The following is a 14,019-nucleotide window of genomic DNA, read 5'->3' as shown; positions in this document are numbered from 1 at the left end:
CCCACACACACACACACACACGCCCACACACAGTTGTGTGTAACTGGTTTCTCATTTCCAGGTTAAAGCCCCGGATTACTCCTCTCACTTTCAGAGAAATGAGCTCGCTCAGCTCCCAAATCCCCATTCATCACACACACACACTCACACACACACACACACACACACACACACACTCACACACACACACACACTCACACTCACACACACACAGGAGCTAAAGCCCACTGGACAGTGATGGAGGGATGAATCCTGTAAATCGGCTCATTTAAAAGTGACGCAGGTAAATATTTACACTCCCAGTTTCACTCATTTGTTTCAGAAATATACACGGGTGGGGGGGGGGTCCTCCCCCCTCTAAACCCTCGTCCTACATCTGAGAGTAAACAAAGAGGGTCAGAATGGGTTGGACACACCTACAGTGGAACACGCCAGCAGGGACTGGTAGCACACTGGGTACTGAACCACTCATTATAGGGTCTGAGGGTTCCAGCACCACCAACACCAAGCTAACGCTCAAGCTGAAGGCTGTGCCGTGTATAACTCATGATGTTAACGTGTGTGTGAAGGTGACAGGTGAAGAGAGAGAGAGAGGTGGAGGAAGGAACGTGTGTTTCCATGACGAACAGGATGTGATGATTCTCACCGATATGATGGCGGCCAGGGTCTCGATGAATCCTGTACTGAGGGTGACGTAGGGAATGGTGCTCTTATCAAATCCTGCACCCTCGAAGATCCCGTTAGTGTAATACCAGATCTGTAACATCAACCCCAAAACTCATGAGGAACACTTACAGCACTGTTCAGTACAGTTCATGGGTCTAGGATGGGGGGGGTGGGGGGGGGGGGGTGTAGTGTGTGTGGGTTGTAGGGTTTAAGGTGTGGGGGGTGAAGGGGTGTGAAGGGGGTGTATGGTGTGTAGGGTGTAGCGTGAGGGGGTGGAGAGTGTAGGTTGCAGGATGTAATGTGTGTAGGGTGTATGGTGGGGGTGTAGAGGTTAGGGTGTAGTGTGTGGACTCTCACCACGTTGAGGCCGCAGAGCTGGTAGCTGCTCATGATGACGATGACGGAGACGAGCTGCCAGCGGACGGACGGATCAGTGAAGAGACGCAGAAACGACACGGAACTCTGAGTGTTCTGAGCTCTGATCTCTGCGTACACCTCATCCATCTCCGAACTCACATCCGCCCTCCCCAACAACAACTGGAACGCTACGGGGGGGGACACACACGGGGGGCCAAGGAGAGACACACAGAGAGACACGGGGGGGAAGCACATCACTCATCTGATACAGGAACACTACACTTCAGAGATCAGTTGGAGAGAATGAAGTGATTTTGAGCAGCATTAAAGTTTTTACTGGAAAATAAATAAATGTAAATAATGATTTTAAACATTAATGATCAGAAGGAAACAACAAACCTGAGAATAAAAATCCTGATCTGAAATATAAAAATCTGACCTGATTGTTTCCTGTCTGACCTTCATTCATAAAAGACGAGGATCAGATCAGAGTGATAAGCTCCGTCCACTCGCCCCCCCCCCCCCAAAAAAACAACATTAATTATTTTTGGATTAAACATTCAGCGCAGCACCGCGAGACTCCGGCGGTAACGGCAGTGCGGCGGTGTTGCCGTGTATCATGTGACTCTGGAGGTTTCAGACTCAGATCAGTGATGAGGAATATGAAGCAGAATTCGAACCCTGACCTACACAGGTTCATTATTTCAGCGGGTTCAGCTCCACGTTCCTCTGTGCGCCCCCTGCTGGTGCTTGTTTCTGCTGCTCAGACGCTCTGCAGCACGGCCTCTATCCTGGATTAAATCATTTATTATTTTACTTTTTTAATAACCGACACTCCGTTCCGGCGCCCGACTCTGACCCGAGCTCATCACGACGTGGGCGGAGCTCGTTACAGCCATAACAGTCACAAACCCTCCTGTAAAAACAACGCTCAGCACGTACAGCCCGCGACCTGCCGCTCACCCCGACCGGCTAGCTCGTTAGCGACAGCAGTGAACGATACGCCGGGTAAATCCCTGACCATCAGCTAACGAGAACCCGCCAGAACTCACCTAAACACCCGCCAGGAGGAAGCCACGCGGTTCTTCAGGTCTACTCTCCAGCACGCTCGCTAAAATAACAAAACACTTTAATTCAAGCGCCGGGGTGCCACGCCCTTCAGCTAAACACAAACACTTTATAAATAAATCCATCAGCGCTGCCGCACAGAACCGGAACCGGAAGCGGAATCAGAACGTTTTACAGGTGAAACTGTAGGAAACTCACACTCACACACACACTCACACACACACACTCACACACACACACACACACACACGGAGGGAACCGAACCGGAACACACACACACTCACACACACACACACGGAGGGAACCGAACCGGAACACACACACACTCACACACACACACACGGAGGGAACCGAACCGGAACACACACACACTCACACACTTTTCAGACGGAACTTTCATTAATGAGGACGGATCTGATCTGATCAGCAAGAGAACACTCTGGAGGACCTGGAGCTTCAGATACGACTTCAAAAACATCAAAGAAACGCTGCAGAGGGGCTGGAACCCCAGAAGAACCCCAGAAGAACCCCTGAGGAACCCCAGAGGAACAAGCACTCCAAAATTTCTTGAAGGTCCAGTTTCCTCAAAAGTGTGAGTTTAATAAGAACAACCCCCACTGACACCCCCCCCCCCCCCCCCACACACACACACACACACCCCTCCACGGGCCCCGCCCGGGCAAACACAATGGAGGAACCTCGACTTTCTACCCCGCCTTAATCTCAGCCCTCAGTAGTGCATGCTCCTGTGTTCTGTAGGACGTTTAGTGATGTTCTGAGCACGTGTTCCTGAGGAACACACACAGAGCAGAGACGGAGGTGGACCCAAACCTCACTGCTTCCCTCCAAGACGTCTTCAATTATTCACTGATGTCAAACAGGATGGAGAGTGAAGATCCTGACCTCGTTCTGTCACTCCAGTCCTTTCTACTGAACTTCAATCACCAGCATCTCTGAGTGACTGTGATAAATCTGATCATGAGGAACTCTGGGAGAACACTCTGAGAAGATCTTTAATAAAAACACATGGACCCACTCAGACTGAATTTAGAGGAGCATCTCGACCCCCCCGGTGAACCTGAGTCTCTCATTCTGAGGTCCAGGGTTTGAAGATCTGAGCCTGAAACGCTCCTCAGACACGCCCTGATGTTTGTGCTGAGACCTTCAGGTGGACGGTGGTTCCTGAGACCCTGCGTGACCCTGGTGTGTGTTTGCATACAGAACTCAGAGCAAACAGAGCAGAAATAAACACACACTCCTGAGGGGTCGGCGGGGGTCACGCCGAGCATGATGGGACGGAATGATGATGAGGTGATGAAGATCTTTACCTTTCTCAGCTCCAGTTTGATCTCGTCGCTCCATCAGCAGGAACCGCGGAGACTCCGGCAAAAACGGCAACACACACAACTGCAGGACGGCAGGAAGCGCAATAAACGCAAACAGGAAGTTCCACCGGCTCTTCTGCAACACACACACCATCAAAACGTTACACACACACACACACACACTTAAACCCATCGAACACAGGTAGATATGACTGGGGAATTGGGTATGACTATATTGGAAGAAATGAAGACACACAGTGTGTGCAAACAGTCCAGGGGTGTGAATACTTTCTGAGCCCACTGTGTGTTTGCCGCCCCTCCTCGTCCTCCGTCCAGTTTCAGATCAGACAGGATCAGGTGGGCAGCAGTAGGTCAGCGGTACTGGACTAGTAATCAGAAGGTTGCAGGTTCAAGTTGAGCCAGGTTCTTAACCCTTAACTGCTCACAATGTGCTTAGCGTTTGCTAAACATGAACGCGTACGTGCTGACCTGCACCCGGTGCTTCCTGACCAGCGTGACGGTCAGAGCTCAGAAACACAGCGGCGTGAGAACACACACACACACACACACACACACACACACGTGAGGACTCTCCCCCACGGGGATTCGGACCAGAAACTACAGGAATAAAAGTCCGTCACCATGGAAACCGTCCATCACACATCAAACATCCAGATATAAAAGTGTAAAAATGGTAATGAAACCTTATAACACACACACACACACACACACACACTTACACATACATATACACACACACACACACACACACACAGACACGTACACACACACATGTACACACATGAACTCACACACGTTTACACACACACACACACACACACCTGAAAGAGGAGATGTATAATTCATCACCTATAAGATGTATAGAACACACACACACACACACACACACACACACACACACACACACTTACACATACATATACACACACACACACACACACACACACACTGATCCAGAAGTTTATATTTACAGTGTTTATCAGACGCTTTTATGTAACTTACACTTATGACTGAATACAGTTTGGTTTTGAGCAATTACCGATTGAGGATTAAGGGCCTTGCTCAGGGGCCCAACAGGTGGCTGTGGGGCTTGAACCAACAACCTTCTGATTATGGGTCCAGTACCGTAACCACTGAGCTACTGCTGCCTTAACTTTACACTGATGCATCACTATCGGCCTCGTTACCATGACGCACCTGTAACATAATTATGTGTTTTCAAGCAGCAGTTTAGGGAATACCCCTTCCTGTGTTTCCATGGTAATGCCCACATGAAAAAATGACTTGTCTAGTGTAGTGACCGTGCTGTCCAGCACCTTTGAGATGAACTGAAAGAGTCCTCACCCAACCGAGCTCACTAAACACTCATGCGGCTAAATGGAAGTGAATCCCTGCAGTTGTGTTATAACTGTATCATAAGGAAGGCTGAGCGTGCTCACTCACGTGTCCTAATATCTCAGGCAGGCCGAGCAGCTGACCGGTGAAGACGCCGAGGCAGATGAAGACGGCGTTAAACTGACCGACAGAGCCGCGGTGCTGCCGGGGGGAGATCTCACCCAGGTACATGGGCAGGGCGCTCAGAGACACACCTGAGGAACGAACACACACACACACACACACACACCGCTGAGAGTTAGAGTAATGCCAGTCCAATGGGGGCGTGTCCCAAACAGAGTACATGAACACACACACACACACAGTTGGGCTGGCGAGGTGTTTACCTGTAGTGCAGAAACTCATGAAACAGAAACATCTGGAATTCTGACCAATCAGGACTCACCTGAATCCATTCCAACAATGAACCGGCCAATGATGAGCATCTCAAACGACCCCGCCCTCTCCCCCAGCGCCATGAGGAGAGCAGAGAGCAACGCCAGCACGTTATTGGCCAGCAGCGTGCCCTTCCTGCCAGGAAACGAACACAAAAACACCAACACCAGATCATCACCAGCAGCAAACACGTGTAGCACAGTGGCACACTTCATTTCTTTATTTCACTTTCAATGCGTTTCCTCCCAATCTAGTCATATCCGATTCCCTGATGGTATTTCCTCTCTACTGCTGCAGACCTGACCGTCGTGGCCACTTCTGTTTAGCTCCACCGGGTGGGTTCATATGGAGATCCGTATTGCGCACTGAGAGTCATGCCTCAATCTCCAGGTTCAGGTACGATTATTCAGGGCTGCAGGAAGTCAAGATGTTTTACCATGAATTACAGGAGTGTGTGTGTGTGAGTGTGTGTGTGTGAGTGTGTGTGTGTGAGTGTGTGTGTGTGAGTGAGTGTGTGTGTGAGTGTATCAGTTATTCATTGTTTGAGTCAGGTTTAAGGTTTGAGGTGCAGAAGGATCCGGATGATGCAGGATGTTTCCCTGTAGGACCTTCCCTAAACTGATCACTGTGAATTTAACTTAACTTTATCTACTGACACCCCCCACACACACTTACCCCACTCAGTTCAGGAGGGTCTAACTGGGGGGTTTACACTCCTCAGTATGGAGTCTGAAGGTAACGAGTGTGTGGAGAGAGAAGGTTCAGTACAGGGGGTTCAGCCACACCCCTTCCAAACTGGAACATAATACTGATTATATACATACTTCCAACAGTGTAGCAACAGTTTAGGGAAGGTCCTTCCCTTGTCCATCCAGCATAACTGTGCCCCAGTGTATGAAGAGCACTCTGTGGTGCTGTGTGTTCTTACCTGCCCAAAACCTTAATGAGGAAGGGGACCGTGAGCGCCCCCATCAGGCCCCCCACTGCAAATATGGAGACCGTCACCGACCAGAGGAGGGTCAGCGTGTCCAGAGTGACCGCCTCATCATACCGCTGCAGCCACGTCCGGTTATAGAACGCTTTAATATCCTACACACACACACACACACACCATTACACACACACACATCATTACACACCATTACACACACACCATTACACACACACACACACACACACCATCATCAACATTACACACACACATTTAACAATGCAGCAGTTATAAGCAAAAGAAGATCATGGTCCTTCATGGCTGACAGAAAGGTCAACACACACACACACACACACACACACACACACACACACACACACACACACACAGTGCCCCCTATAGGTTGGAAGTTTCACTACATGATTTATTCATAGCGTGATTCAGAAAATAATTATTTATGGTGAGTGAGAGTGTGTGTGTGAGAGAGAGTATGTGTGTGTGTGTGTGTTTGTGTGTGTGTGAGTGAATGAACTGACCTGAGCAGGAGCGTTCACCACAGACAGGTTGTATCCGTACAGGAAAGAGGAACCGAGAGCTCCAAAAAACGCTGCACTGAGTACACACAGGGTCAACCTCTACACACACACACACACACACATATTATACACACAGGGTCAACCTCTACACACACACACACACATATTTAACACACACACACACACATTTAACACACACACACATATTTAACACACACACACACCTGTCTGGGTGGACTTTTAGGGCTTTGGTGAATCTTTTCCATTACAGAAGCTCAGAAACCTAAAAGAAAAAAAATCCTCCAATTATTTACACACACACACACACACACACACTTACTCACACACACACATTTTATTCCGTGTGTTTACAGCAGCACAGCAGAGAAGCATCCACACACACACACACACACACATTATTCAAACACAACACACACACATACACACACACACAGAAAGGAGGTATAAAAGAATCAGACTGTATACATGTTATACAATTTAATCATCTGATAATATTATTAACAATTCTTATGGTTATATTATTTATATTATTATGTTATAAGTGTATTGATTGTATTAATGATCAAAGCATTGTTAAAACAATAATTATAATAATATCCACACATCACCATCATTCATCAGTATATAAAGCAGATACAAAAGTGTGTGTGAGAGTGTGTGAGAGAGTGTGAGAGAGTGTGAGAATGTGTGTGTGAGAGTGTGAGTGTGTGTGTGAGAGTGTGTGAGAATGTGTGTGTGAGAGTGTGAGTGTGTGTGTGTGAGTGTGTGTGAGAGTGTGTGTGTGTGAGTGTGTGTGTGAGAGTGTGTGAGAATGTGTGTGTGAGAGTGTGAGTGTGTGTGTGAGAGTGTGTGTGAGTGTGTGTGAGAGTGTGAGTGTGTGAGAGTGTGTGTGTGTGTGAGTGTGTGTGAGAGTGTGTGTGTGTGAGAGTGTGAGTGTGTGTGTGTGTGAGTGTGTGTGAGAGTGTGTGTGTGTGAGTGTGTGAGAGTGTGTGAGAGTGTGAGTGTGTATCAGGAACAAGATAAATTTGTAAACCCAATTAGAATAAACCAAATTACACAAAAACTCAGAACTAAATATCTGAATTATTGGGAAACTGAAACTAAAACTCAAAGTAAAATGCAGTTATTTATTATTTGTTATTTGGCCCTAAACAGACACTACAGTGCAGCAGATTATCTGAGCGCAGTATCCGACCCTAAATTAAGAAACACCCTGACGAGGTACAGACTGAGCGCACACGACCTGGCCGTGGAGACGGGGCGACACACCCGGTCCTGGCTGCCCCGGGAGGAGAGGTTGTGTCAGCACTGCACTCTCAGTACAGTAGAGACGGAGCTGCACTTCCTCACCCGGTGTACCAAGTACCACCACGTCCGCTCCCAATTCTTCCCTAAATTTAATAACATCATCCCCAACTTCACCTCCCTCCCAGACCCCGACAAACTGCCCCACCTACTGGGGGAGCACAGAGAGAGCTGCACACTAGCAGCACTCTATACACACACCTGTCACCAGGTGAGGGACAGTGGGTGACCATGTCTCATACACACACATACACACACACACACATACACACACACACACACGCACAAACTGATTGTTTTACTACCTCATTATTGTAAATATTATACTTTTTATTGTTATTATTTTGCACTGTTTTTATTAATATTTTATTCTATTCTATATTTTTTGCACATGTAACTGTTCTGTATATTTTTGTTCTTTCTTATTTTTATTGTTTATATTTCCCTGTAACTTGCTTTGGCAATACGAATGTCCTTATTTGTCATGCCAATAAAGCTTCTTTTGAGTTTGAGTGTGTGTGAGTGTGAGAGTGTGTGTGTGTGTGAGAGTGTGTGTGAGTGTGAGAGTGAGTGTGAGAGTGTGTAAATACAGTGTACTGAGTGATGAGATGATACAGTACTATGGCGCCCCCTGCAGGACACTCAGTGAGCCTGGAACCTCAGTTCTAATCCCATGGTGCATCTGTACAGTGCGGCTTATGTTTACACCTGTAGTTCGGTTCCCTTGGTCCGGACCAAACAACGAAATGATCCAGTGTAGCAGAACGTGGTTCTGGTTCTGACGGGTTCTGCTTAGGAGAACCTGTTAAAGGTTCCTGAGTGAAGCTCCAGCATCTCTCTGACTCACTAAACTCATCAGTTCCTCCTCCAGACCTCAGAGCTTCTCTTCTCCACCATCCTGTTCAGTCCACAATCCAGTCTGAACCTCAGAGGCTCGTTCTGTCACACCACAGAGACCCGGACCAGCCTCCTCACATACCTGCAGAACCTGAACATCAACATTCCACCTGCTCCTCCTCACCACTCTACACCCAGTATAACCAGTACACACACACACACACACGAGGCCCCTAACCCCTAAGTCTCAGTGTGTGTGAGTGTGAGCAGATGATGTTCCTCACAGCCTGAACCAGATCAGAACTGAAGAACCGAAACGTTCTGCATTAGAACTCCTCACTCCACATCAACATCCACACCAGCCACCACTCCACTGGGATGAACTACAACACCCACTTAGAGACAGGCCTTCTCCCAGCATACACACTTAAACTGAGTGAATCCCAGCAGTCCTGTTCCTCACTCTGGTGGAAGCTCTGCTGTTTAGAATGAGAATTCAGAGTGACACCAGGGCAAAAGGTCAAAGTTCACAGATCAGCATCATAAAATCATTCAGCTTTAATAATCCGACACACGCCCGAGTGAGTGTTTGTGTGTGTGAGTGAGTGTTTGTGTGTGTGTGAGTGTGTGTGAGTGTGTGTGAGTGAGTGTAAGAGTGTATTTGGAGTGTATTGGTAGAACAGCTGTGGGGCAACAAGTGAAACCCCTGAGCTACAACATACAAATGCACACACACACACACCTAAACACACACACACACACACACACCTAAACACACACACACACACACACCTAAACACACACACACACTTCAACAGAACAACACACACATTTTCATTTACATTTTCAGCATTTAGCAGACGCTTTTATCCAAAGTGACTTACACAATGAGCTGAACATGATGAGCAATTGAGGGTTAAGGGCCTCGCTCAGGGACCCAACAGTGGCAACTTGGTGGTGGTGGGGCTTGAACCGGCAACCTTCTGTTTACTAGTCCAGTACCTTAACCACTGAGCTATCACTGCCCATTACAACACACACACACCAACTACAACAACATACATGCACACACACCGGCGTACACTCACACACACCAGCGTACACACACACACTCCAACTTACACACACTCTCAAACACACCAACTTACACTCACACACACTCACACACACACACACACACACAAACACACACACACACCAGCGTACACTCACACACACCAGCGTACACACACACACACACACTCCAACTTACACACACTCTCAAACACACCAACTTACTCTCAAACACACCAACTTACACTCACACACACTCACACACACTCACACACACACACACACACAAACACACCAGCGTACACTCACACACACCAGCGTACACTCACACACACTCACACACACCAGCATACACTCTCTCACACACACACACACACACACACAGAGAGAGTGTTCTTACCCAAAAGAAGGAGGCGAGTGAGTGAGTCTCAGGTACGGAGTGAGTGTGACCCGTCTCTCTCTCTCTGTCTCTCTCTCTCTGTCTCTCTCTCTCTGCTGAATAATTAACTTGTAACAGAGGGATTACGCAAAACCCAAACACACACCATAAACCTGAAACACACACACACACACACACACGCCTGGATAAAGGGGTTGTTGGCTGAATTCTGACTGTACTAAACAAACAGAGCCCCTCAGGTTCCTTAGTGGTGTTTATAGGGGCACCGGTGGGGGATGGGGACGGGGGATGGGGGGTAGTTACAGGGTCCACTTACACATGAACCTATACATAACATCAGCAGGTCACATCTGATCACTACAGTTACTGAGGGCTGAAGTTTGGATTTAATACTGAACGCTGTTTATATTATTCCTGAAATCTAGTCCGACTCTCTCACTCTCACCTCCAGACTCCAGCTGCTGACGGCCGGATGAAATCTGAGCAGATCTGAACAGTGAGGGGGAACGTTCCCAAAACCTAAAACAAACTCCTGCTGTGATACCTGCTAAAGGGGCGTCCGGTGGGGCGTCCAAACTTCTGAACGACTCAAAAACGTCCAGATTTGATTCAGTCCTGAAGAAGATCTGTGCAGGTCAGGTTGGACGTGAACTGGAGGAGCAGAAACAGTCGCTGTTAGAAACTGAGGAACCATTTCTCTGAGAGGGTTAAAGAACGAACACGGACGAAGTTACAGGTGTGTCCGAAAATTTAAGAACAGACATGAAACACCACCAGTGCAAGCGCCTCGAGCAGACAGCAGAGGTCACTGTAGCACAGAAGCAATAAAGTCTGGTCGAACCCTCCCTCCCTCCCTCCCTCCTTCAGGAGACCGGCCAGGTCGACAGCATCGCATTGCAGCACCTGAGCCGCTATGATTAAACATCCAGAAGTAAAAAAGAGCCGAGCGGGTTCAGAAAGACTGAGGGAGAGGAGGAGCGACACGGAGGATTGGAACACAGCCCACTGTAATATTGATTACAACAGTTACACAACAGTCAGTGATGGAACGTAACGTTATCGCGTTTCTCCGTATTAAAGATCATTAACAGCCTGAGGTTAAGTTTAAACATGTTTATCTCACACACACACACACTCACACACACTCTCACACACACACACACACTCACACACACACACACTCACACACATACACACACACACACACTCACACACACACACACACACACTCACACACACACACACACACACTCTCACACACACACACACACACTCACACACACACACACTCACACACATACACACACACTCACACACTGTTTGTCTTTCCAAACACACATAAGTTAAACATCAAATCCATTTTTGAGTAAAAAGTTCCTGATACTCACGGTTTCGGCTCCGTTACTGTACTCGTCCCTCCCAGCACTCACATGAGCTTCATTACTCTAATTCACTTTAACTCTGCAAAAAAATTTTTTATCTATGAAGCTTAAACAGAATACCGAAATTCTAAAGTTTAAAATAAAACCGAAAATATTAAATAGCTGCTTTATACTTAATTATTAAACCAGGTTAATTTTACGATTATTTGGCTCTAGTTCTGTTTGTCCAGCAGGTGGCAGCAGTGCCTTATAAACTTCTCTAAGCGCCCTCATGCGGCCATCTGCTGTCATTACAACTTCATATAAATAATGAATTAACTTTGATTTTCTAACTATTTTGTTTCTATTATGTTCCTGTTTTTCCTGGTTTGCGTTGCTGGATAAACGAATTAATCCGTCAGTAAGTTTATTTTAATGCGTCCTGTTTAGTGTGAAAATTATTATAGAAATAAACTGCAATTAAAATCAAAATTTCCTTCTGTACCTGCGCTTTACATCAAATAAAACATTAATAATGAAAATAAATAACACTATTAAATGTATATAAATATTTTTATATTATTTTAAACTTAAATATAAAACTTATTTAGAATAATTATGAATATTTTGTGTTTATTAAGTTTAAACTCACCAGAACTTCCAACGGCTCATTCCAACCAGACGAGGCTCTGGCCACGCCCATTTATTACACCCTGACCAATCAGACTGTGATCACGTGGTGATCAAGGGCACAGCCACGCCGGACACATAAGCTTTTCAGTGATTGGCTATTCATATTTAAAGCGCAGTGATCGGACTCTGTTGGGTTGCCAGATTGGAATTAATAGTTTCTAAACTTGAAAGCAGCGTGTTTAGAATATAATATAATGTAACTGTGGGGAGTGGGATGCACGCAGAAGCCTCCAAGTGGCGCATCCTGGGCAATGCTTGATGACAGAAGCTGTATTACAGTAACTGACTGAAGTAGCCAATTCTGCACCAACCGACCGCCAACAAGATCAAACCTTTTCTTGATAACACAGCGAGCCACGATGCCAGCACTAGTAGTTACCTCAATTAACATTGAAGGATACACTATAACAAAGGCTGATGTGCTAGCTAGCCACTGCAACGGATCTGACATCATCTGTATGCAGGAGACCCACTTGGGCCCAACGAGCAACCGGCCAAAATTACCAGGCATGAAACTGGTAGCTGAAATTCGTCATCCAAAGTATGGATCAGCCGTATTCGTGAAGCCCCAGCTGGATGTCAGTGACATTCATACCAACAGCTCAGACATGAACGTGGAGACTATTACCATCTGCATGCCAGAGATCTCTATTACCTCTCTGTATAAACCACCTGCCAGTCCCTTTGTGTGGCCCGACCTACCACCCAAATGCAGAAAGAAGTATGCTGTTGTGATCGGAGACTTTAACTCTCACCACACAATGTGGGGCTATGACTCCACTGACAGTGATGGTGAACTAGTCGAAAGCTGGATGGAAAATATACAGCTGGAACTGATACACGATGCTAAACTCCCAAAGTCCTTTAACAGCGGCCGCTGGAAAAGAGGTTACAACCCAGACCTTTGCTTCACTAGCCAGAGACTATCACATCTGAGCGAGAAAGCAGTGCTGAAACCCCTCCCAAAGTCTCAACACCGCCCGATCTCAATCACTATAAAGCCTGCGATAACTAAGTCTGAAGTTCCCTTTAGACGCCGTTTCAACCTCAAGAAGGCCAATTGGGATCATTATAAAAAGGGAATGGAAAATGCTCTTCTGGACTTCGAACCCTCACCTGACAACTATGCCAAGTTTGTCCAGGCAGTGAAAAGGACAGCACGTGCTCACATCCCACGAGGATGCCGGAAAGAATACATAGCTGGCGTCACAGAGGAATCATCACAGCTGCTAGAGCAATACGAAACGGAGTTTGAAAAGGACCCATTTTCAGATACCACTCACGAATTAGGAGAGGCACTCATAGAACTACTGGGAAAAGAGAGGCAGAGAACCTGGCAAGACCTCATAGAAAACACCAATATGTCTCAGAACAGCAAAAAAGCCTGGTCCACCATCCGTAAACTAAGTGGAGATAAGATCACACCACCAACCATACCGGGTATCACATCGAACCAGGTTGGGAGTCAACTGGTAGCCAACGGGAAGCGAGTAGGCAGGCGCAGGGCTAAAGGATACCATCACTCCACAATCATCCCAGGAAACCAACAGAACATGTCTGTACTAACCAAGCCTTTCACTATGGAAGAGTTTGAAGCAGGACTTGGCACCATGAAGCTGGGCAAAGCTGCGGGTCCTGACGACATAATGACTGAGATGATAACCCACCTAGGCCC

At 47.0% G+C, this 14,019-nt stretch overlaps 1 protein-coding gene across 5 annotated transcripts in view; it reads right to left on the bottom strand.

The window, feature by feature from the left end:
* slc2a9l2 (solute carrier family 2 member 9, like 2) overlaps nucleotides 1-12,346 on the bottom strand; it is a 45,813-nt gene extending 33,467 nt beyond the window's left edge. For 2 of the 5 annotated variants that reach the window (XM_063018542.1, XM_063018543.1), the window contains exons 1-12: nucleotides 12,304-12,346; nucleotides 11,679-11,751; nucleotides 10,835-10,941; nucleotides 9,722-10,442; nucleotides 6,899-6,957; nucleotides 6,675-6,773; nucleotides 6,136-6,296; nucleotides 5,218-5,342; nucleotides 4,881-5,026; nucleotides 3,420-3,552; nucleotides 1,024-1,211; nucleotides 647-757 (exon numbers count right to left, since the gene is read on the bottom strand). In XM_063018542.1, the coding sequence (XP_062874612.1) occupies nucleotides 647-757; nucleotides 1,024-1,211; nucleotides 3,420-3,552; nucleotides 4,881-5,026; nucleotides 5,218-5,342; nucleotides 6,136-6,296; nucleotides 6,675-6,773; nucleotides 6,899-6,940 (1,005 nt within the window). In that variant the 5' untranslated portion in view covers nucleotides 6,941-6,957; nucleotides 9,722-10,442; nucleotides 10,835-10,941; nucleotides 11,679-11,751; nucleotides 12,304-12,346. Of the gene's footprint in view, nucleotides 1-646; nucleotides 758-1,023; nucleotides 1,212-3,419; nucleotides 3,553-4,880; nucleotides 5,027-5,217; nucleotides 5,343-6,135; nucleotides 6,297-6,674; nucleotides 6,774-6,898; nucleotides 6,958-9,721; nucleotides 10,443-10,834; nucleotides 10,957-11,678; nucleotides 11,752-12,303 lie in introns of those variants that run through there. The other 3 variants (XM_063018538.1, XM_063018540.1, XM_063018539.1) reach the window with 3 other exon arrangements.
* Between the last annotated feature and the right edge of the window lie 1,673 nt (nucleotides 12,347-14,019).

Source organism: Trichomycterus rosablanca, chromosome 22 (assembly GCF_030014385.1).
Source record: "Trichomycterus rosablanca isolate fTriRos1 chromosome 22, fTriRos1.hap1, whole genome shotgun sequence".
NCBI classification, from domain to species: domain Eukaryota; kingdom Metazoa; phylum Chordata; class Actinopteri; order Siluriformes; family Trichomycteridae; genus Trichomycterus; species Trichomycterus rosablanca.
The sequence above is the reverse complement of the archived record's forward strand: the minus strand, read 5'-3'. Positions and strand labels throughout refer to the sequence as shown.